The sequence below is a fragment of the Engystomops pustulosus genome, chromosome 4 (genome assembly GCF_040894005.1).
Source record: "Engystomops pustulosus chromosome 4, aEngPut4.maternal, whole genome shotgun sequence".
Lineage (NCBI taxonomy): Eukaryota > Metazoa > Chordata > Amphibia > Anura > Leptodactylidae > Engystomops > Engystomops pustulosus.
Window position 1 is genome coordinate 2,233,662 of NC_092414.1, and position 26,388 is coordinate 2,260,049.

The 26,388-nt window shown below is 54.1% G+C and overlaps 2 protein-coding genes across 3 annotated transcripts in view; both read right to left on the minus strand.

The window, feature by feature from the left end:
• The window catches only part of DERA (deoxyribose-phosphate aldolase), a 32,556-nt gene extending 25,854 nt beyond the window's left edge, over nucleotides 1–6,702 (minus strand). For both annotated transcript variants that reach the window (XM_072144787.1, XM_072144786.1), the window contains exon 1: nucleotides 6,547–6,702. In XM_072144787.1, coding sequence (XP_072000888.1) covers nucleotides 6,547–6,577 — 31 coding nt within the window. In that variant the 5' untranslated portion in view covers nucleotides 6,578–6,702. The remainder of the gene's footprint in view (nucleotides 1–6,546) is intronic.
• A 9,776-nt stretch (nucleotides 6,703–16,478) lies between these two features.
• Nucleotides 16,479–26,088, minus strand: LOC140125901 (serine-threonine kinase receptor-associated protein-like). Its single transcript, XM_072144788.1, has 9 exons — nucleotides 25,897–26,088; nucleotides 20,178–20,313; nucleotides 20,024–20,105; nucleotides 19,868–19,940; nucleotides 19,665–19,764; nucleotides 19,443–19,580; nucleotides 17,520–17,656; nucleotides 17,290–17,439; nucleotides 16,479–17,054 (listed from the first exon to the last, which is right to left on the minus strand). Exons 1-9 carry the CDS (start codon nucleotides 26,006–26,008, stop codon nucleotides 16,993–16,995), a joined length of 990 nt encoding a protein of 329 aa, XP_072000889.1. The 5' UTR covers nucleotides 26,009–26,088; the 3' UTR covers nucleotides 16,479–16,992.
• Nucleotides 26,089–26,388: the final 300 nt, after the last annotated feature.

The following is a 26,388-nucleotide window of genomic DNA, read 5'->3' on the forward strand; positions in this document are numbered from 1 at the left end:
CCTCCTCCTCCCCCCCAGTATACACTTCACTACCTCTACACCACATGTATATATGTATCCTCCTCCTCCCCCCCAGTATACACATCACTACCTCTACACCACATGTATATATGTATCCTCCTCCTCCCCCCAGTATACACATCACTACCTCTACACCACATGTATATATGTATCCTCCTCCTCCTCCCCCCAGTATACACATCACTACCTCTACACCACATGTATATATGTATCCTCCTCCCCCCAGTATACACATCACTACCTCTACACCACATGTATATATGTATCCTCCTCCCCCCCCCAGTATACACATCACTACCTCTACACCACATGTATATATGTATCCTATATATGTATCCTCCTCCTCCTCCTCCCCCAGTATACACATCACTACCTCTACACCACATGTATATATGTATCCTCCTCCTCCCCCAGTATACACATCACTACCTCTACACCACATGTATATATGTATCCTCCTCCTCCCCCCAGTATACACATCACTACCTCTACACCACATGTATATATGTATCCTCCTCCTCCCCCCAGTATACACATCACTACCTCTACACCACATGTATATATGTATCCTCCTCCCCCCAGTATACACATCACTACCTCTACACCACATGTATATATGTATCCTCCTCCCCCCCAGTATACACATCACTACCTCTACACCACATGTATATATGTATCCTCCTCCTCCCCCAGTATACACATCACTACCTCTACACCACATGTATATATGTATCCTCCTCCTCCCCCCAGTATACACATCACTACCTCTACACCACATGTATATATGTATCCTCCTCCCCCCCCAGTATACACATCACTACCTCTACACCACATGTATATATGTATCCTCCTCCCCCAGTATACACATCACTACCTCTACACCACATGTATATATGTATCCTCCTCCTCCCCCAGTATACACATCACTACCTCTACACCACATGTATATATGTATCCTCCTCCTCCCCCCAGTATACACATCACTACCTCTACACCACATGTATATATGTATCCTCCTCCCCCCAGTATACACATCACTACCTCTACACCACATGTATATATGTATCCCTCCCTCCTCCCCCCAGTATACACATCACTACCTCTACACCACATGTATATATGTATCCTCCTCCTCCCCCAGTATACACATCACTACCTCTACACCACATGTATATATGTATCTCCTCCTCCCCCCAGTATACACATCACTACCTCTACACCACATGTATATATGTATCCTCCTCCCCCCCAGTATACACATCACTACCTCTACACCACATGTATATATGTATCCTCCTCCCCCAGTATACACATCACTACCTCTACACCACATGTATATATGTATCCTCCTCCCCCCAGTATACACATCACTACCTCTACACCACATGTATATATGTATCCTCCTCCTCCCCCCCAGTATACACATCACTACCTCTACACCACATGTATATATGTATCCTCCTCCTCCCCCCAGTATACACATCACTACCTCTACACCACATGTATATATGTATCCTCCCTCCCCCCAGTATACACATCACTACCTCTACACCACATGTATATATGTATCCTCCTCCCCCCAGTATACACATCACTACCTCTACACCACATGTATATATGTATCCTCCTCCTCTCCCCCAGTATACACATCACTACCTCTACACCACATGTATATATGTATCCTCCTCCTCCCCCAGTATACACATCACTACCTCTACACCACATGTATATATGTATCCTCCTCCTCCCCCCAGTATACACATCACTACCTCTACACCACATGTATATATGTATCCTCCTCCTCCCCCCAGTATACACATCACTACCTCTACACCACATGTATATATGTATCCTCCTCCTCCTCCCCCAGTATACACATCACTACCTCTACACCACATGTATATATGTATCCTCCTCCCCCCCCAGTATACACATCACTACCTCTACACCACATGTATATATGTATCCTCCTCCTCCCAGTATACACATCACTACCTCTACACCACATGTATATATGTATCCTCCTCCTCCCCCAGTATACACATCACTACCTCTACACCACATGTATATATGTATCCTCCTCCCCCCAGTATACACATCACTACCTTCTACACCACATGTATATATGTATCCTCCTCCCCCAGTATACACATCACTACCTCTACACCACATGTATATATGTATCCTCCTCCTCCCCCAGTATACACATCACTACCTCTACACCACATGTATATATGTATCCTCCTCCCCCCAGTATACACATCACTACCTCTACACCACATGTATATATGTATCCTCCTCCCCCAGTATACACATCACTACTCTACACCACATGTATATATGTATCCTCCTCCCCCCAGTATACACATCACTACCTCTACACCACATGTATATATGTATCCTCCTCCCCCCAGTATACACATCACTACCTCTACACCACATGTATATATGTATCCTCCTCCCCCCAGTATACACATCACTACCTCTACACCACATGTATATATGTATCCTCCTCCTCCCCCCAGTATACACATCACTACCTCTACACCACATGTATATATGTATCCTCCTCCTCCCCCAGTATACACATCACTACCTCTACACCACATGTATATATGTATCCTCCTCCTCCCCCAGTATACACATCACTACCTCTACACCACATGTATATATGTATCCTCCTCCTCCCCCCAGTATACACATCACTACCTCTACACCACATGTATATATGTATCCTCCTCCCCCCAGTATACACATCACTACCTCTACACCACATGTATATATGTATCCTCCTCCCCCAGTATACACATCACTACCTCTACACCACATGTATATATGTATCCTCCTCCTCCCCCCAGTATACACATCACTACCTCTACACCACATGTATATATGTATCCTCCCTCCCCCCAGTATACACATCACTACCTCTACACCACATGTATATATGTATCCTCCTCCCCCCCAGTATACACATCACTACCTCTACACCACATGTATATATGTATCCTCCTCCCCCAGTATACACATCACTACCTCTACACCACATGTATATATGTATCCTCCTCCTCCTCCCAGTATACACATCACTACCTCTACACCACATGTATATATGTATCCTCCTCCTCCCCCAGTATACACATCACTACCTCTACACCACATGTATATATGTATCCTCCTCCTCCCCCCAGTATACACATCACTACCTCTACACACATGTATATATGTATCCTCCTCCCCCCAGTATACACATCACTACCTCTACACCACATGTATATATGTATCCTCCTCCCCCCAGTATACACATCACTACCTCTACACCACATGTATATATGTATCCTCCTCCCCCCCAGTATACACATCACTACCTCTACACCACATGTATATATGTATCCTCCTCTCCCCCAGTATACACATCACTACCTCTACACCACATGTATATATGTATCCTCCTCCCCCCCAGTATACACATCACTACCTCTACACCACATGTATATATGTATCCTCCTCCCCCCAGTATACACATCACTACCTCTACACCACATGTATATATGTATCCTCCTCCCCCCAGTATACACATCACTACCTCTACACCACATGTATATATGTATCCTCCTCCCCCCAGTATACACATCACTACCTCTACACCACATGTATATATGTATCCTCCTCCCTCCCAGTATACACATCACTACCTCTACACCACATGTATATATGTATCCTCCTCCTCCCCCAGTATACACATCACTACCTCTACACCACATGTATATATGTATCCTCCTCCCCCAGTATACACATCACTACCTCTACACCACATGTATATATGTATCCTCCTCCTCCTCCCAGTATACACATCACTACCTCTACACCACATGTATATATGTATCCTCCTCCCCCAGTATACACATCACTACCTCTACACCACATGTATATATGTATCCTCCTCCTCCCCCAGTATACACATCACTACCTCTACACCACATGTATATATGTATCCTCCTCCTCCCCCCAGTATACACATCACTACCTCTACACCACATGTATATATGTATCCTCCTCCCCCCAGTATACACATCACTACCTCTACACCACATGTATATATGTATCCTCCTCCTCCCCAGTATACACATCACTACCTCTACACCACATGTATATATGTATCCTCCTCCCCCCCAGTATACACATCACTACCTCTACACCACATGTATATATGTATCCTCCTCCCCCCCAGTATACACATCACTACCTCTACACCACATGTATATATGTATCCTCCTCCTCCCCCAGTATACACATCACTACCTCTACACCACATGTATATATGTATCCTCCTCCCCCCAGTATACACATCACTACCTCTACACCACATGTATATATGTATCCTCTCCCCCAGTATACACATCACTACCTCTACACCACATGTATATATGTATCCTCCTCCTCCCAGTATACACATCACTACCTCTACACCACATGTATATATGTATCCTCTCCTCCTCCCCCCAGTATAACACATCACTACCTCTACACCACATGTATATATGTATCCTCCTCCCCCCAGTATACACATCACTACCTCTACACCACATGTATATATGTATCCTCCTCCTCCCCAGTATACACATCACTACCTCTACACCACATGTATATATGTATCCTCCCTCCCCAGTATACACATCACTACCTCTACACCACATGTATATATGTATCCTCCTCCCCCCAGTATACACATCACTACCTCTACACCACATGTATATATGTATCCTCCTCCTCCTCCCCCCAGTATACACATCACTACCTCTACACCACATGTATATATGTATCCTCCCCCCCCAGTATACACATCACTACCTCTACACCACATGTATATATGTATCCTCCTCCTCCCCAGTATACACATCACTACCTCTACACCACATGTATATATGTATCCTCCTCCTCCTCCCCCCAGTATACACATCACTACCTCTACACCACATGTATATATGTATCCTCCTCCTCCCCCCCAGTATACACATCACTACCTCTACACCACATGTATATATGTATCCTCCTCCCCCAGTATACACATCACTACCTCTACACCACATGTATATATGTATCCTCCTCCCCCCAGTATACACATCACTACCTCTACACCACATGTATATATGTATCCTCCTCCTCCCAGTATACACATCACTACCTCTACACCACATGTATATATGTATCCTCCTCCTCCCCCCCCAGTATAACACATCACTACCTCTACACCACATGTATATATGTATCCTCCTCCTCCTCCCCCCAGTATACACATCACTACCTCTACACCACATGTATATATGTATCCTCCTCCTCCCCCCAGTATACACATCACTACCTCTACACCACATGTATATATGTATCCTCCCCCCCCAGTATACACATCACTACCTCTACACCACATGTATATATGTATCCTCCTCCCCCAGTATACACATCACTACCTCTACACCACATGTATATATGTATCCTCCTCCTCCCCCCAGTATAACACATCACTACCTCTACACCACATGTATATATGTATCCTCCTCCCCCAGTATACACATCACTACCTCTACACCACATGTATATATGTATCCTCCTCCCCCCCAGTATACACATCACTACCTCTACACCACATGTATATATGTATCCTCCTCCTCCTCCTCCCAGTATACACATCACTACCTCTACACCACATGTATATATGTATCCTCCTCCTCCCCCCAGTATAACACATCACTACCTCTACACCACATGTATATATGTATCCTCCTCCCCCCAGTATACACATCACTACCTCTACACCACATGTATATATGTATCCTCCTCCCCCCAGTATACACATCACTACCTCTACACCACATGTATATATGTATCCTCCTCCCCCCAGTATACACATCACTACCTCTACACCACATGTATATATGTATCCTCCTCCTCCCCCAGTATAACACATCACTACCTCTACACCACATGTATATATGTATCCTCCTCCCCCCCCAGTATACACATCACTACCTCTACACCACATGTATATATGTATCCTCCTCCTCCCCCCAGTATAACACATCACTACCTCTACACCACATGTATATATGTATCCTCCTCCCCCCAGTATAACACATCACTACCTCTACACCACATGTATATATGTATCCTCCCCCCCCAGTATACACATCACTACCTCTACACCACATGTATATATGTATCCTCCTCCCCCCCAGTATACACATCACTACCTCTACACCACATGTATATATGTATCCTCCTCCTCCTCCTCCCAGTATACACATCACTACCTCTACACCACATGTATATATGTATCCTCCTCCCCCAGTATACACATCACTACCTCTACACCACATGTATATATGTATCCTCCTCCTCCCCCAGTATACACATCACTACCTCTACACCACATGTATATATGTATCCTCCTCCTCCTGACAGGTCATTACACCCGGGAGGTAACACCAGCACTCTCCCGCCCGGTCCCTGGCTCTCCCCCGCACTCACCCAGCGGTGTTCCCGGGTTACGGCAGGACATGGTTCCGGTGCTGGTGGTTCCGGTTCTTGTTGTGTTTCGGGTTCTGGTTCGGTCGCTGTTTCTCTTCTTGGTGCACGGGACTTAAATTTCCGGGTTATGCCCCGCCCCCTACTCCAAGTGACAGAACGCGCCTCCCACAGCTGCCAATCATAAGGATCGTGCGTATAAACTCCTCCTCCTCCATACAGTATAGATCCCCGGGTGTGTCACCTCCTCCTCCTCCATACAGTATAGATCCCCGGGTGTGTCACCTCCTCCTCCTCCATACAGTGTAGATCCCCGGGTGTGTGACCTCCTCCTCCATACAGTATAGATCCCCGGGTGTGTCACCTCCTCCTCCATACAGTATAGATCCCCGGGTGTGTCACCTCCTCCTCCATACAGTATAGATCCCCGGGTGTGTCACCTCCTCCTCCATACAGTATAGATCCCCGGGTGTGTCACCTCCTCCTCCATACAGTATAGATCCCCGGGTGTGTCACCTCCTCCTCCTCCATACAGTATAGATCCCCGGGTGTGTCACCTCCTCCTCCATACAGTATAGATCCCCGGGTGTGTCACCTCCTCCTCCATACAGTATAGATCCCCGGGTGTGTCACCTCCTCCTCCATACAGTATAGATCCCCGGGTGTGTCACCTCCTCCTCCTCCATACAGTATAGATCCCCGGGTGTGTCACCTCCTCCTCCATACAGTATAGATCCCCGGGTGTGTCACCTCCTCCTCCATACAGTATAGATCCCCGGGTGTGTCACCTCCTCCTCCATACAGTATAGATCCCCGGGTGTGTCACCTCCTCCTCCATACAGTATAGATCCCCGGGTGTGTCACCTCCTCCTCCTCCATACAGTATAGATCCCCGGGTGTGACCTCCTCCTCCTCCATACAGTATAGATCCCCGGGTGTGTCACCTCCTCCTCCTCCATACAGTATAGATCCCCGGGTGTGTCACCTCCTCCTCCATACAGTATAGATCCCCGGGTGTGTCACCTCCTCCTCCATACAGTATAGATCCCCGGGTGTGTCACCTCCTCCTCCATACAGTATAGATCCCCGGGTGTGTCACCTCCTCCTCCTCCATACAGTATAGATCCCCGGGTGTGTCACCTCCTCCTCCATACAGTATAGATCCCCGGGTGTGTCACCTCCTCCTCCATACAGTATAGATCCCCGGGTGTGTCACCTCCTCCTCCATACAGTATAGATCCCCGGGTGTGTCACCTCCTCCTCCATACAGTATAGATCCCCGGGTGTGTCACCTCCTCCTCCTCCATACAGTATAGATCCCCGGGTGTGTCACCTCCTCCTCCATACAGTATAGATCCCCGGGTGTGTCACCTCCTCCTCCATACAGTATAGATCCCCGGGTGTGTGACCTCCTCCATACAGTATAGATCCCCGGGTGTGTCACCTCCTCCTCCATACAGTATAGATCCCCGGGTGTGTCACCTCCTCCTCCATACAGTATAGATCCCCGGGTGTGTCACCTCCTCCTCCATACAGTATAGATCCCCGGGTGTGTGACCTCCTCCTCCATACAGTATAGATCCCCGGGTGTGTCACCACCTCCTCCATACAGTATAGATCCCCGGGTGTGTGACCTCCTCCTCCATACAGTATAGATCCCCGGGTGTGTCACCTCCTCCTCCATACAGTATAGATCCCCGGGTGTGACACCTCCTCCTCCATACAGTATAGATCCCCGGGTGTGTCACCTCCTCCTCCATACAGTATAGATCCCCGGGTGTGTGACCTCCTCCTCCATACAGTATAGATCCCCGGGCGTGTCACCTCCTCCTCCATACAGTATAGATCCCCGGGCGTGTCACCTCCTCCTCCATACAGTATAGATCCCCGGGTGTGTCACCTCCTCCTCCATACAGTATAGATCCCCGGGTGTGTCACCTCCTCCTCCATACAGTATAGATCCCCGGGCGTGTCACCTCCTCCTCCATACAGTATAGATCCCCGGGTGTGTCACCTCCTCCTCCATACAGTATAGATCCCCGGGTGTGTCACCTCCTCCTCCTCCATACAGTATAGATCCCCGGGTGTGTCACCTCCTCCTCCATACAGTATAGATCCCCGGGTGTGTCACCTCCTCCTCCATACAGTATAGATCCCCGGGTGTGTCACCTCCTCCTCCTCCATACAGTATAGATCCCCGGGTGTGTCACCTCCTCCTCCATACAGTATAGATCCCCGGGTGTGTCACCTCCTCCTCCATACAGTATAGATCCCCGGGTGTGTCACCTCCTCCTCCATACAGTATAGATCCCCGGGTGTGTCACCTCCTCCTCCATACAGTATAGATCCCCGGGCGTGTCACCTCCTCCTCCATACAGTATAGATCCCCGGGTGTGTCACCTCCTCCTCCTCCATACAGTATAGATCCCCGGGTGTGTCACCTCCTCCTCCATACAGTATAGATCCCCGGGTGTGTCACCTCCTCCTCCATACAGTATAGATCCCCGGGTGTGTCACCTCCTCCTCCATACAATATAGATCCCCGGGTGTGTCACCTCCTCCTCCATACAGTATAGATCCCCGGGTGTGTCACCTCCTCCTCCATACAGTATAGATCCCCGGGTGTGTCTCCTCCTCCTCCATACAGTATAGATCCCCGGGTGTGTCACCTCCTCCTCCATACAGTATAGATCCCCGGGTGTGTCACCTCCTCCTCCATACAGTATAGATCCCTGGGTGTGTGACCTCCTCCTCCATACAGTATAGATCCCCGGGTGTGTCACCTCCTCCTCCATACAGTATAGATCCCCGGGTGTGTCACCTCCTCCTCCTCCATACAGTATAGATCCCCGGGTGTGTCACCTCCTCCATACAGTATAGATCCCCGGGTGTGTCACCTCCTCCTCCATACAGTATAGATCCCCGGGTGTGTCACCTCCTCCTCCATACAGTATAGATCCCCGGGTGTGTGACCTCCTCCTCCTCCATACAGTATAGATCCCCGGGTGTGTCACCTCCTCCTCCATACAGTATAGATCCCCGGGTGTGTCACCTCCTCCTCCTCCATACAGTATAGATCCCCGGGTGTGTCACCTCCTCCTCCTCCATACAGTATAGATCCCCGGGTGTGTCACCTCCTCCTCCTCCATACAGTATAGATCCCCGGGTGTGTGACCTCCTCCTCCATACAGTATAGATCCCCGGGTGTGTCACCTCCTCCTCCTCCATACAGTATAGATCCCCGGGTGTGTCACCTCCTCCTCCATACAGTATAGATCCTCGGGTGTGTCACCTCCTCAATACAGTATAGATCCCCGGGTGTGTCACCTCCTCCTCCTCCATACAGTATAGATCCCCGGGTGTGTCACCTCCTCCTCCATACAGTATAGATCCCCGGGTGTGTCACCTCCTCCTCCATGCAGTATAGATCCCCGGGTGTGTCACCTCCTCCTCCATATAGTATAGATCCCCGGGTGTGTCACCTCCTCCTCCTCCATACAGTATAGATCCCCGGGTGTGTCACCTCCTCCATACAGTATAGATCCCCGGGTTTGTCACCTCCTCCTCCATACAGTATAGATCCCCGGGTGTGTGACCTCCTCCTCCATACAGTATAGATCCCCGGGTGTGTCACCTCCTCCATACAGTATAGATCCCCGGGTGTGTCACCTCCTCCTCCATACAGTATAGATCCCCGGGTGTGTCACCTCCTCCTCCATACAGTATAGATCCCCGGGTGTGTCACCTCCTCCTCCTCCATACAGTATAGATCCCCGGGTGTGTCACCTCCTCCTCCTCCATACAGTATAGATCCCCGGGTGTGTCACCTCCTCCTCCATACAGTATAGATCCCCGGGTGTGTCACCTCCTCCTCCATGCAGTATAGATCCCCGGGTGTGTCACCTCCTCCTCCATACAGCATAGATCCCCGGGTGTGTCACCTCCTCCTCCATACAGCATAGATCCCCGGGTGTGTCACCTCCTCCTCCATACAGCATAGATCCCCGGGTGTGTCACCTCCTCCTCCATACAGTATAGATCCCCGGGTGTGTCACCTCCTCCGCCATACAGTATAGATCCCCGGGTGTGTCACCTCCTCCGCCATACAGTATAGATCCCCAGGTGTGTCACCTCCTCCATACAGTATAGATCCCCGGGTGTGTCACCTCCTCCTCCTCCATACAGTATAGATCCCCGGGTGTGTCACCTCCTCCTCCATACAGTATAGATCCCCGGGTGTGTCACCTCCTCCTCCATACAGTATAGATCCCCGGGTGTGTCACCTCCTCCTCCATACAGTATAGATCCCCGGGTGTGTCACCTCCTCCTCCATACAGTATAGATCCCCGGGTGTGTCACCTCCTCCTCCATACAGTATAGATCCCCGGGTGTGTCACCTCCTCCTCCATACAGTATAGATCCCGGGTGTGTCACCTCCTCCTCCTCCATACAGTATAGATCCCCGGGTGTGTCACCTCCTCCTCCTCCATACAGTATAGATCCCCGGGTGTGTCACCTCCTCCTCCATACAGTATAGATCCCCGGGTGTGTCACCTCCTCCTCCTCCATACAGTATAGATCCCCGGGTGTGTCACCTCCTCCTCCATACAGTATAGATCCCCGGGTGTGTCACCTCCTCCTCCATACAGTATAGGCCCCCGGGTGTGTGACCTCCTCCTCCATACAGTATAGATCCCCGGGTGTGTCACCTCCTCCTCCATACAGTATAGATCCCCGGGTGTGTCACCTCCTCCTCCTCCATACAGTATAGATCCCCGGGTGTGTCACCTCCTCCTCCATACAGTATAGATCCCCGGGTGTGTCACCTCCTCCTCCATACAGTATAGATCCCCGGGTGTGTCACCTCCTCCTCCTCCATACAGTATAGATCCCCGGGTGTGTCACCTCCTCCTCCTCCATACAGTATAGATCCCCGGGTGTGTCACCTCCTCCTCCATACAGTATAGATCCCCGGGTGTGTCACCTCCTCCTCCATGCAGTATAGATCCCCGGGTGTGTCACCTCCTCCTCCATACAGCATAGATCCCCGGGTGTGTCACCTCCTCCTCCATACAGCATAGATCCCCGGGTGTGTCACCTCCTCCTCCATACAGCATAGATCCCCGGGTGTGTCACCTCCTCCTCCATACAGTATAGATCCCCGGGTGTGTCACCTCCTCCTCCATACAGTATAGATCCCCGGGTGTGTCACCTCCTCCTCCATACAGTATAGATCCCCGGGTGTGTCACCTCCTCCTCCATACAGTATAGATCCCCGGGTGTGTCACCTCCTCCTCCATACAGTATAGATCCCCGGGTGTGTCACCTCCTCCTCCATACAGTATAGATCCCCGGGTGTGTCACCTCCTCCTCCATACAGTATAGATCCCGGGTGTGTCACCTCCTCCTCCATACAGTATAGATCTCGGGTGTGTCACCTCCTCCTCCTCCATACAGTATAGATCCCCGGGTGTGTCACCTCCTCCTCCTCCATACAGTATAGATCCCCGGGTGTGTCACCTCCTCCTCCATACAGTATAGATCCCCGGGTGTGTCACCTCCTCCTCCTCCATACAGTATAGATCCCCGGGTGTGTCACCTCCTCCTCCATACAGTATAGATCCCCGGGTGTGTCACCTCCTCCTCCATACAGTATAGATCCCCGGGTGTGTGACCTCCTCCTCCATACAGTATAGATCCCCGGGTGTGTCACCTCCTCCTCCATACAGTATAGATCCCCGGGTGTGTCACCTCCTCCTCCATACAGTATAGGCCCCCGGGTGTGTGACCTCCTCCTCCATACAGTATAGATCCCCGGGTGTGTCACCTCCTCCTCCATACAGTATAGATCCCCGGGTGTGTCACCTCCTCCTCCATACAGCATAGATCCCCGGGTGTGTGACCTCCTCCTCCATACAGTATAGATCCCCGGGTGTGTCACCTCCTCCTCCATACAGTATAGATCCCCGGGTGTGTCACCTCCTCCTCCACCATACAGTATAGATCCCCGGGTGTGTCACCTCCTCCTCCATACAGTATAGATCCCCGGGTGTGTCACCTCCTCCTCCATACAGTATAGATCCCCGGGTGTGTGACCTCCTCCTCCATACAGTATAGATCCCCGGGTGTGTCACCTCCTCCATACAGTATAGATCCCCGGGTGTGTCACCTCCTCCTCCATACAGTATAGATCCCCGGGTGTGTGACCTCCTCCTCCATACAGTATAGATCCCCGGGTGTGTCACCTCCTCCTCCATACAGTATAGATCCCCGGGTGTGTCACCTCCTCCTCCTCCATACAGTATAGATCCCCGGGTGTGTGACCTCCTCCTCCATACAGTATAGATCCCCGGGTGTGTCACCTCCTCCTCCATGCAGTATAGATCCCCGGGTGTGTCACCTCCTCCTCCATACAGTATAGATCCCCGGGTGTGTGACCTCCTCCTCCATACAGTATAGATCCCCGGGTGTGTCACCTCCTCCTCCATACAGTATAGATCCCCGGGTGTGTGACCTCCTCCTCCATACAGTATAGATCCCCGGGTGTGTCACCTCCTCCTCCATACAGTATAGATCCCCGGGTGTGTGACCTCCTCCTCCATACAGTATAGATCCCCGGGTGTGTGACCTTCTCCTCCATACAGTATAGATCCCCGGGTGTGTCACCTCCACCATACAGTATAGATCCCCGGGTGTGTCACCTCCTCCTCCATACAGTATAGATCCCCGGGTGTGTCACCTCCTCCATACAGTATAGATCCCCGGGTGTGTCACCTCCTCCTCCATACAGTATAGATCCCCGGGTGTGTCACCTCCTCCTCCATACAGTATAGATCCCCGGGTGTGTGACCTCCTCCTCCATACAGTATAGATCCCCGGGTGTGTCTCCTCCTCCTCCATACAGTATAGATCCCCGGGTGTGTGACCTCCTCCTCCATACAGTATAGATCCCCGGGTGTGTGACCTCCTCCTCCATACAGTATAGATCCCCGGGTGTGTCACCTCCTCCATACAGTATAGATCCCCGGGTGTGTCACCTCCTCCTCCTCCATACAGTATAGATCCCCGGGTGTGTCACCTTCTCCTCCATACAATATAGATCCCCGGGTGTGTCACCTCCTCCTCCTCCATACAGTATAGATCCCCGGGTGTGTCACCTCCTCCTCCTCCATACAGTATAGATCCCTGGGTGTGTCACCTCCTCCTCCATACAGTATAGATCCCCGGGTGTGTCACCTCCTCCTCCATACAGTATAGATCCCCGGGTGTGTCACCTCCTCCTCCATACAGTATAGATCCCCGGGTGTGTCACCTCCTCCTCCATACAGTATAGATCCCCGGGTGTGTGACCTCCTCCTCCATACAGTATAGATCCCCGGGTGTGTGACCTCCTCCTCCATACAGTATAGATCCCCGGGTGTGTCACCTCCTCCTCCATACAGTATAGATCCCCGGGTGTGTCACCTCCTCCATACAGTATAGATCCCCGGGTGTGTCACCTCCTCCTCCTCCATACAGTATAGATCCCCGGGTGTGTCACCTCCTCCTCCATACAATATAGATCCCCGGGTGTGTCACCTCCTCCTCCTCCATACAGTATAGATCCCCGGGTGTGTCACCTCCTCCTCCATACAGTATAGATCCCCGGGTGTGTCACCTCCTCCTCCATACAGTATAGATCCCCGGGTGTGTCACCTCCTCCTCCATACAGTATAGATCCCCGGGTGTGTCACCTCCTCCTCCATACAGTATAGATCCCCGGGTGTGTCACCTCCTCCTCCATACAGTATAGATCCCCGGGTGTGTCACCTCCTCCTCCATACAGTATAGATCCCCGGGTGTGTCACCTCCTCCTCCATACAGTATAGATCCCCGGGTGTGTGACCTCCTCCTCCACCATACAGTATAGATCCCCGGGTGTGTGACCTCCTCCTCCATACAGTATAGATCCCCGGGTGTGTCACCTCCTCCTCCATACAGTATAGATCCCCGGGTGTGTCACCTCCTCCTCCATACAGTATAGATCCCCGGGTGTGTCACCTCCTCCTTCACCATACAGTATAGATCCCCGGGTGTGTGACCTCCTCCTCCATACAGTATAGATCCCCGGGTGTGTCACCTCCTCCTCCATACAGTATAGATCCCCGGGTGTGTCACCTCCTCCTCCATACAGTATAGATCCCCGGGTGTGTCACCTCCTCCTCCATACAGTATAGATCCCCGGGTGTGTCACCTCCTCCTCCATACAGTATAGATCCCCGGGTGTGTCACCTCCTCCTCCATACAGTATAGATCCCCGGGTGTGTCACCTCCTCCTCCATACAGTATAGATCCCCGGGTGTGTCACCTCCTCCTCCATACAGTATAGATCCCCGGGTGTGTCACCTCCTCCTCCATACAGTATAGATCCCCGGGTGTGTCACCTCCTCCTCCTCCATACAGTATAGATCCCCGGGTGTGTCACCTCCTCCTCCTCCATACAGTATAGATCCCCGGGTGTGTCACCTCCTCCTCCATACAGTATAGATCCCCGGGTGTGTCACCTCCTCCTCCATACAGTATAGATCCCCGGGTGTGTGGAGGTGGAGCCAGACTGTTCTCGCCCCTTCCTCTACTCGTTCCCCATGAGAAGTGACCATAAGCTCATGAGGCCCAAGCGTCCGCGTCTCTGGGACATGGGGAGATCCATGGGACAGGCAAGAGCCTAAGAATCTTCATTTCCCAGGAAGGTAGACGACGTTATCAGGTAAATTCTCGCTCGACTCTTTGGTCTCAGCCGTTTGGATCTTGAGGATCCCAAATAATGTTCAGGAATGGGTTATACAATGTGTTGGGTTCTACCATTTTATGAAGATGGATCCTGCCCACCACAGAGGTAACCAAGTCCAGGACTTATCCCTAGAGTCTCCAGGGCCAGGATCACCCCAAGGTAAGTGAACTTGTCTACCACTAAGGAGGATATAGCTTTCAGGGAGTTGTTTACTCTGGTGACTTGCCCCAGTTTATGCCGAGGCCCGAGAAGGCGCCAAACTCATTTATCAGCTCTTGCCCCAGGTAGGGAGAGATACTGGGGGGCAACATGAGGAGGAGACCTTCCACATCAGCTCAAGACCATTCTAACCCCAGTATATACCTTACTCACCAGGAGCTCCAGCCATGCCTCCACAAAGCTCATTAACTGCCCCCTGCCGGACGACTGCCCCCATGGAGGGGTTGGATGGAGTTCTGCTTCTGAAGACACCCTGTTCCTTCCTCTGTAGAGATGGAATCTATTACACAACTTGTGTCGGCTGATGGCGGCTCAGAATATCTGTGACTGGAGGTTAAGACGAAGCTTTCAGCGAGTCTTCTGGGCATGATCCATACATCCAGCGGCTCCTTATGGTTCAGCGACTTCTAGTTGGATCCTGTGCATCCTGGCCATGTTCTCCTCCATGTAGTGTCTACTGGGGTTGGGAAGGGTTAACCCCCTTGCATATGGCGTCACCACAGCTTCATGGTGACCATATGTTCTTCTAGCCATTTCCGTCATAGGCTCATGGATGGAGCAGTGAAGGTGGAGGAGAGACTTGGGGAAGGCCGCGTGACAGACCATGCCAAACCGGTGGCCAATGCAGCAAACCGACCTCCCTAAACACTAGCCGGGGCTATGACTGGCCAGGTGGGGGCGCTAGGGACATCGTTTTGCATTGGTTGTTCCGCTCTGCTCATATATTTGACGGCTGGACAATCAGGACTTCCAGTCCCCAGGCCTGTAAACACGCGAGCTCCGAGAGATACAGGTGCCTCCAGGTCTTCTCGATTCACCATGGCCACAAATCTTCTGTTTCATCCTGTGAGACCATTGCACGTTTGTCCAGTGGGCATCCCACGTCCTTAGTGAAGACCACCCTCATTGGGAATCCCCCCCTATGTCAGCAGTCACACACCGTGCACACTTTGTACAGAGTTTATTCATTCAACAGAAAGCATGTTGCACGAATACGGAGAAGCAGGTAAGAATGTAACACAGTGGTCAGAGGCGGGAGTGCGGACCCTCCACCACAAGAGGGGTCCCTCCCGTCTCACATAGGGGTCATCCAATTTCAAGAAATTAAAAGAAACACCATACTTGTGATAGCAGGACGCTCAACCTTCCAGATTATTTACAGAACTGGAAGAAAAAAAACAAAGACGATGCAGTCCATGACCCAACGCCAAACCGCGGGACCTTCATGTACTGGATGGATCATCTGGGACTGGATGTACTTAATAAACACTAGATAACCCCTTTAAGACCAACACGGGAGTCTCGTCACAGTCATCAACAAGCGCTGCGAGTGCCACCTGCGCCGTCGCCCCAGAAGCTGCGCCGTCGCTGTGGAGAGAGGACTCGCTCCGAGATGTGTATCTGGACATTCATCTAGTCTCAATGTCTGCGAGGTTCATGACGTCAACACAAGACGAAGCTCAGGCCTTGATCTCAGACGAGACGTTGTACACCGCGTCAGAGTTCTCCGAAACCAACTCCTCTGCATGGGGAGAGACCACAGGTTATTCACTACTGCACCAGTACACCCCCACCCCAAACCCGACTAACCAGAAGGTACCACCATCCAGCACCCCAAGAGCTAGCCGCACCTGGTACTACAGATCAGCTGTCCAGTAGAGCCCCCAAACCTGACTACCCAGAAGAAAGCCACCACCATCCAGCACCCCAGATATTAGAAGTACTCCCTCCAACAAGTTGTGTGACCCCCTCATTACCTGGCAGGACACACTTCCACAGGCCGTACGTCTTCCCCACCGCTGTCTGCCACAGTCTCAGGGTACCGTCTTCAGAACCACTGGCATACAGCTCACCGTCCGGACTGAAACGAACACAATGGACCGGACCAAAGTGACCCTTGTAGGACTCTGTTAGAATAGAGCGGAGCATGGTCAGGGGCAGCATGAAGGACATTATAGCGCATGACAGGAGAAGAATCAAGCCTTACCCAGCTCCTCGCCCGTGGTGTAGTCATATTTATACAGCTTGAAGTCATCGCCTCCAGCCACAATGCAGTCCTTCTCTGGGTGGAGGGACGCCGAGTTAATGGGGGCCGGCGCTTCAAACGACTTTATCAGCTCCAGGCTGAAAATAAAGAGCATAAGTCAACGGGGAGGTCCACTACCCAACTACAACCACAGGGCCATGGACTGCACGCGTCACCGAGGAGGTCCACCAACCCAACTACAACCACAGGGCCATGGAGTGCACGCATCACCGGGGAGGTCCACCAACCCAACTACAACCACATGGCCATGGACTGCACACGTCACCGGGGAGGTCCACCAACCCAACTACAACCACATGGCCATGGACTGCACACGTCACCGGGGAGGTCCACCAACCCAACTACAACCACATGGCCATGGACTGCACACGTCACCGGGGAGGTCCACTAACCCAACTACAACCACAGGGCCATGGACTGCACACGTCACCGAGGAGGTCCATCAACCCAACTACAACCACAGGGTCATGGACTGCACACGTCACCATGGAGGTCCATCAACCCAACTACAACCACATGGCCATGGACTGCACACGTCACCGTGGAGGTCCACTAACCCAACTACAACCACAGGGCCATGGACTGCACACGTCACCGAGGAGGTCCATCAACCCAACTACAACCACAGGGTCATGGACTGCACACGTCACCATGGAGGTCCACCAACCCAACTACAACCACAGGGCCATGGACTGCACACGTCACCGAGGAGGTCCATCAACCCAACTACAACCACAGGGTCATGGACTGCACACGTCACCATGGAGGTCCATCAACCCAACTACAACCACATGGCCATGGACTGCACATGTCACCGTGGAGGTCCACTAACCGAAACTACAACCACAGGGCCATGGACTGCACACGTCACCCACCGAGGAGGTCCATCAACCCAACTACAACCACAGGGTCATGGACTGCACACGTCACCATGGAGGTCCACCAACCCAACTACAACCACAGGGCCATGGACTGCACACGTCACCGAGGAGGTCCATCAACCCAACTACAACCACATGGCCATGGACTGCACACGTCACCGGGGAGGTCCACCAACCCAACTACAACCACATGGCCATGGACTGCACACGTCACCGGGGAGGTCCACCAACCCAACTACAACCACATGGCCATGGACTGCACACGTCACCGGGGAGGTCCACCAACCCAACTACAACCACAGGGCCATGGACTGCACACGTCACCGAGGAGGTCCATCAACCCAACTACAACCACAGGGTCATGGACTGCACACGTCACCATGGAGGTCCACCAACCCAACTACAACCACAGGGCCATGGACTGCACACGTCACCGAGGAGGTCCATCAACCCAACTACAACCACAGGGTCATGGACTGCACACGTCACCGAGGAGGTCCACCAACCCAACTACAACCACAGGGCCATGGACTGCACACGTCACCATGGAGGTCCATCAACCCAACTACAACCACATGGCCATGGACTGCACATGTCACCGTGGAGGTCCACTAACCCAACTACAACCACAGGGCCATGGACTGCACACGTCACCGAGGAGGTCCATCAACCCAACTACAACCACAGGGTCATGGACTGCACACGTCACCATGGAGGTCCACCAACCCAACTACAACCACAGGGCCATGGACTGCACACGTCACCGAGGAGGTCCATCAACCCAACTACAACCACAGGGCCATGGACTGCACACGTCACCATGGAGGTCCATCAACCCAACTACAACCACATGGCCATGGACTGCACATGTCACCGTGGAGGTCCACTAACCCAACTACAACCACAGGGGCGTGGCTTAATCCCGAGGAAGCTGGTGTCATGTGGACAGCATCACTGCAGTCATATTTGTGCGGGGCAGTACCTGCTGGTGTTATACAGAGCAATCGTCCTCCCGTAGGTGATGAGCAGCGTCTCTCCATCCGGGATGTACTCCATGCTACTGACCGACAGGTTAAAGTTCAGGGTCTTGACCTCGGTCATGCTGACACGGTCCCAGAGGCTAAAGATAAGAGCAGATCATTAGCTGAGGGGGCGGCCCACAGCGAGACGAGGCTGCCCATAGTCACACGCTGCAGCTACCCACCGCACCGTCCGGTCGTCTGCAGCAGATATGATCTGTCTGTCCTCGTTGTACCACAGCGCCTTCTTTATGGCGGAGGTGTGGCCCCCGATCTGCTCGGGATCTGTGAGGAGAGAGGACAGCCGTGTCACTAGTCATGAGACTTCGGGGCCGGGGGGGTGGACGTCCCCCATGTGCCGGGGGGGACCCTTGCTCCCAACACTCACCAGCCTCGGGTTTACTGAGGTCGTAGATGCGCAGTAACTTGTCCTGTCCTCCCGTCAGCAGGTGATTACTGTCCTGTAATGAAAGACAGCGCCACCATGAGGACAATGGCCACTCCTGCACAGGACCGTCCATGGGGGGGGTCACCCTGCACTCACCTGAGTGAAGTCCACGCTCTTCACTATGTGCTTATGCGCCAGGGTGAGGAGCTCGTCCCCAGTCACTGCGTCCCACACCTTCCTACAGAGAGAGACATGCCATCAGCACACGGTCTGCTACTGTTCTCTGTTGTCAGCCAGTGCCTGTACTCACGCTGTGAAGTCTGCTGCTGCTGTCGCCGCCTTGGTGGCACTCTTATTCAGAGTGGCGCCCCACACCGCCCCCTTGTGGCCCAGAAACGTTCCGATCCAGTCTCCTGTGTCGCCCTGGCGCAGCATCGGCTTCCCATCTGTAGAGACACAGCAGAGGGTGACCGGGACGTACAACACCGTGGGGGGGAGGGGGCGACCGGGACGTACAACACCGTGGGGGGGAGGGGGCGACCGGGACGTACAACACCGTGGGGGGGAGGGGGCGACCGGGACGTACAACACCGTGGGGGGGAGGGGGCGACCGGGACGTACAACACCGTGGGGGGGAGGGGGCGACCGGGACGTACAACACCGTGGGGGGGAGGGGGCGACCGGGACGTACAACACCGTGGGGGGGAGGGGGCGACCGGGACGTACAACACCGTGGGGGGGAGGGGGCGACCGGGACGTACAACACCGTGGGGGGGAGGGGGCGACCGGGACGTACAACACCGTGGGGGGGAGGGGGCGACCGGGACGTACAACACCGTGGGGGGGAGGGGGCGACCGGGACGTACAACACCGTGGGGGGGAGGGGGCGACCGGGACGTACAACACCGGGGGGGAGGGGGCGACCGGGACGTACAACACCGGGGGGGAGGGGGCGACCGGGACGTACAACACCGGGAGGGAAGGGAGCGACCGGGACGTACAACACCGGGGGGGAGGGGGCGACCGGGACGTACAACAGCGGGGGGGAGGGGGCGGCCGGTACGTACAACACCAGGGGGAGGGGCAATATATATACATTTATATATGGGGGGGGGGGTCTCCGGCAGCGGGCAGTATACACAGGGAAGTATATATATGGGGGGTCTCTGGCGGCCATGCAGTATATATAGGTGGTCCCCGGCAGCGGGCAGTATACACGGGGCAGTATATATATGTGGGGGGGTCTATGGCCCCAGGGCAGTATCTATATGGGGGGTCTCTGGCCAGGGGGCACTATACATGGGGGGTCCCCAGCAGCGGGCAGTATACACGGGGCAGTATATATATGGGGGGGGTCTCTGGCCCCAGGGGGCACTATACATGGAGGGTCCCCGGCAGCGGGCAGTATACACGGGGCAGTATATATATGGGGGGGGGGTCTCTGGCCCCAGGGGGCACTATACATGGAGGGTCCCCGGCAGCGTGCAGTATACACGGGGCAGTGTATATATGGGGGGTCTCTGGCCAGGGGGCACTATACATGGGGGGTCCCCGGCAGCGGGCAGTATACACGGGGCAGTATATATATGGGGGGGGGGGTCTCTGGCGCCAGGGGCAGTGTATATATATATGGGGGGGGGGGTCTCTGGCGCCAGGGGCAGTGTATATATATATGGGGGGGGGGGGGTCTCTGGCGCCAGGGGCAGTGTATATATATATGGGGGGGGGGTCTCTGGCGCCAGGGGCAGTGTATATATATATGGGGGGGGGGGGTCTCTGGCGCCAGGGGCAGTGTATATATATATAGGGTGGGGGGGGGGGTCTCTGGCCCCGGTGGCAGTGTGTGTGTGTATATATATATGGGGGGGGGGGGGGTCTCTGGCCCCAGGGGCAGTGTGTATATATATGGGGGGGGGGGGGGGGGGGGGTCTCTGGCCCCGGGGGCAGTGTGTGTGTATATATATATGGGGGGGGGGGGTCTCTGGCCCCAGGGGCAGTGTGTATATATATATGGGGGGGGGGGGGGGTCTCCGGCCCCGGGGGCAGTATATATATATATATATATATATATATATATATATATATGGGGGGGGGGGGTCTCCGGCCCCGGGGGCAATATATATATATACTTGGGGGGTCTCCGGCCCCGGGGGCAGTAATATATATATATATATATATATATATACACACACATGGGGGGGGGTCTCCGGCCCCGGGGGCAGTAATATATATACATGGGGTGTCTCCGGCCCCGGGGGCAGTATATATATATATATATACACATGGGGGGTCTCCGGCCCCGGGGCAGTGTATATATGGGGGGTCTCTGGCCGGGGGGCACTATACATTGGGGGGTCCCCGGCAGCGGGCAGTATACACAGGACAGTATATATATGGGGGGTCTCTGGCCCCGGGGCAGTGTATATATGGGGGGTCCACGGCAGCGGGCAGTATACACAGGGCAGTATATATATGGGGGGGGGGGGGTCTATGGCCCCAGGGCAGTATCTATATGGGGGGTCTCTGGCCGGGGGGCACTATACAATGGGGTCCCCGGCAGCGGGCAGTATATATATGGGGGGTCTCTGGCCGCCTTGCAGTATATATATCAGTGGTCCACAGCAGCGGGCAGTATACACGGGGCAGTATATATATCGGGGGGGGGGTGTCTCTGGCCCCAGGGCAGTATCTATATGGGGGGTCTCTGGCCGGGGGGCACTATACATGGGGGGTCCCCTGCAGCGGGCAGTATACACAGGACAGTATATATATGGGGGGTCTCTGGCCGCCTTGCAGTATATATATCGGTGGTCTCCAGCAGCGGGCAGTATATATATGGGGGGGGGGGGGTCTCTGGCCCCAGGGCAGTATATATATGGGGGGTCTCCGGCAGCGGGCAGTATACACAGGGAAGTATATATATGGGGGGTCTCTGGCCGCCTTGCAGTATATATATCGGTGGTCCCCAGCAGCGGGCAGTATACACGGGGCAGTATATATATGGGGGGGGGGGGTCTCTGGCCCCAGGGCAGTATCTATATGGGGGGTCTCTGGCCGGGGGGCACTATACATGGGGGTCCCCGGCAGCGGGCAGTATACACGGGGCAGTATATATATGTGGGGGGGGGGTCTATGGCCCCAGGGCAGTATCTATATGGGGGGTCTCTGGCCAGGGGGCACTATACATGGGGGGTCCCCAGCAGCGGGCAGTATACACGGGGCAGTATATATATGGGGGGGGTCTCTGGCCCCAGGGGGCACTATACATGGAGGGTCCCCGGCAGCGGGCAGTATACACGGGGCAGTATATATATGGGGGGGGGGGTCTCTGGCCCCAGGGGGCACTATACATGGAGGGTCCCCGGCAGCGGGCAGTATACACGCGGCAGTGTATATATGGGGGGTCTCTGGCCAGGGGGCACTATACATGGGGGGTCCCCGGCAGCGGGCAGTATACACGGGGCAGTATATATATATGGGGGGGTCTCTGGCGCCAGGGGCAGTGTATATATATATGGGGGGGGGGGGGGTCTCTGGCGCCAGGGGCAGTGTATATATATATGGGGGGGGGGGGGGTCTCTGGCGCCAGGGGCAGTGTATATATATATGGGGGGGGGGGTCTCTGGCGCCAGGGGCAGTGTATATATATATAGGGTGGGGGGTGGGGGGTCTCTGGCCCCGGTGGCAGTGTGTGTGTATGTATATATGGGGGGGTGTCTCTGGCCCCAGGGGCAGTGTGTGTATATATATATATATGGGGGGGAGGGGGTCTCTGGCCCCAGGGGCAGTGTGTATATATATGGGGGGGGGGGGGGGGTCTCTGGCCCCGGGGGCAGTGTGTGTATATATATATATGGGGGGGGGGTCTCTGGCCCCAGGGGCAGTGTGTATATATATATGGGGGGGGGGGGGGTCTCCGGCCCCGGGGGCAGTATATATATATATATATGGGGGGGGGGGGGGTCTCCGGCCCCGGGGGCAATATATATATATACTTGGGGGGTCTCCGGCCCCGGGGGCAGTAATATATATATATATATATATATACACACACATGGGGGGGGGTCTCCGGCCCCGGGGGCAGTAATATATATACATGGGGGGTCTCCGGCCCCGGGGGCAGTATATATATATATATACACATGGGGGGTCTCCGGCCCCGGGGCAGTGTATATATGGGGGGTCTCTGGCCGGGGGGCACTATACATTGGGGGGTCCCCGGCAGCGGGCAGTATACACAGGACAGTATATATATGGGGGGTCTCTGGCCCCGGGGCAGTGTATATATGGGGGGTCCACGGCAGCGGGCAGTATACACAGGGCAGTATATATATGGGGGGGGGGGGGGGTCTATGGCCCCAGGGCAGTATCTATATGGGGGGTCTCTGGCCGGGGGGCACTATACAATGGGGTCCCCGGCAGCGGGCAGTATATATATGGGGGGTCTCTGGCCGCCTTGCAGTATATATATCAGTGGTCCACAGCAGCGGGCAGTATACACGGGGCAGTATATATATCGGGGGGGGGGGGGGGTGTCTCTGGCCCCAGGGCAGTATCTATATGGGGGGTCTCTGGCCGGGGGGCACTATACATGGGGGGTCCCCTGCAGCGGGCAGTATACACAGGACAGTATATATATGGGGGGTCTCTGGCCGCCTTGCAGTATATATATCGGTGGTCTCCAGCAGCGGGCAGTATATATATGGGGGGGGGGGGGTCTCTGGCCCCAGGGCAGTATATATATGGGGGGTCTCCGGCAGCGGGCAGTATACACAGGGAAGTATATATGGGGGGTCTCTGGCCGCCTTGCAGTATACATATCGGTGGTCCCCAGCAGCGGGCAGTATACATGGGGCAGTATATATATGGGGGGGGGGGGGGTCTCTGGCCCCAGGGCAGTATCTATATGGGGGGTCTCTGGCCGGGGGGCACTATACATGGGGGTCCCCGGCAGCGGGCAGTATACACGGGGCAGTATATATATGTGGGGGGGGGGGGTCTATGGCCCCAGGGCAGTATCTATATGGGGGGTCTCTGGCCAGGGGGCACTATACATGGGGGGTCCCCGGCAGCGGGCAGTATACACAGGACAGTATATATATGGGAGGTCTCTGGCCCCGGGGCAGTGTATATATGGGGGGGGTCCCCGGCAGCGGGCAGTATACACAGGACAGTATATATATGGGGGGTCTCTGGCCAGGGGGCACTATACATGGGGGGTCCCCGGCAGCGGGCAGTATACACAGGACAGTATATATATGGGAGGTCTCTGGCCCCGGGGCAGTGTATATATGGGGGGGTCCCCGGCAGCGGGCAGTATACACAGGACAGTATATATATGGGAAGTCTCTGGCCGCCTTGCAGTATATATATCGGTGGTCCCCAGCAGCGGGCAGTATACACGGGGCAGTATATATATGGGGGGGGGGGGTCTCTGGCCCCAGGGGGCAGTATATATATATGGGGGGTCTCTGGCCCCAGGGGGCAGTATATATATGGGGGGTCTCTGGCCCCAGGGGGCAGTATATATATGGGGGGTCTCTGGCCCCAGGGGGCAGTATATATATGGGGGGTCTCTGGCCCCAGGGGGCAGTATATATATGGGGGGTCTCTGGCCCCAGGGGGCAGTATATATATGGGGGGTCTCTGGCCCCAGGGGGCAGTATATATATGGGGGGTCTCTGGCCCCAGGGGGCAGTATATATATGGGGGGTCTCTGGCCCCAGGGGGCAGTATATATATGGGGGGTCTCTGGCCCCAGGGGGCAGTATATATATGGGGGGTCTCTGGCCCCAGGGGGCAGTATATATATGGGGGGTCTCTGGCCCCAGGGGGCAGTATATATATGGGGGGTCTCTGGCCCCAGGGGGCAGTATACATGGGGGTCCACAGCAGCGGGCAGTATATATATGGGGGGGGGTCCCCGGCAGCGGGCAGTATACACGGTATACAAGTGTTGTCCTGTACTGGGGGGTCTCAGACATACACGTGTGCGGCGCCCCCTGGCGGTGGGCTCCAGGGGTCCTCACCTTTGCAGGCGCTGATGAGGAAGTATCCGTAGGGGGTGATGCGGGAGAAGGCCAGGTCCACCACAGGCCGGGTGTGCCCGGAGCAGGTCAGCGGGGTCTGCCGCATCGCCATGGTCGCCACACAACAGCTGCCGCACACCGCCGGAAAGTGCGCACCGGAAGTGACGCCGCAGTGCGGGCCTGGTGAGGGCGGAAGTGTGCGGTCTGCCAGGCCTCCGCCCACACGTGACGTCACGGAGGCGGGAAACAAGAAGGCGGCATCCCGCGTCCTGTGTGTGGAGAACTACAAGTCCCAGCAGGTAGATGCGGCCGTCATCCTGCCAGTAATATCACTGAGTAAAAACGCCTGTGGTGCAGAACGCACAGCGTGAGCATTCGGACTGCGTTCACACGGGTGTGGTTTCAGATGCAGTTTTTGAAGCCAACAGCTTTATTCCCTCCACTCCTGGTGTGGACATCAAAAACTGCACGAGAAAGTGTGAGTGTGCGCTG

What these genes read in the sequence shown, in the direction of transcription:
- LOC140125901 (XM_072144788.1), bottom strand. Translation starts at nt 26,008, where the DNA reads ATGGCGATGCGGCAGACCCCGCTGACCTGCTCCGGGCACACCCGGCCT. An exon ending in GCAGACGACCGGACGGTGCG is followed by an intron (nt 19,581 to 19,664) that starts GTGGGTAGCTGC and finishes TCTTATCTTTAG; the next exon opens with CCTCTGGGACCGTGTCAGCA. An exon ending in GTGGAAGTGTGTCCTGCCAG is followed by an intron (nt 17,055 to 17,289) that starts GTAATGAGGGGG and finishes CTCCCCATGCAG; the next exon opens with AGGAGTTGGTTTCGGAGAAC.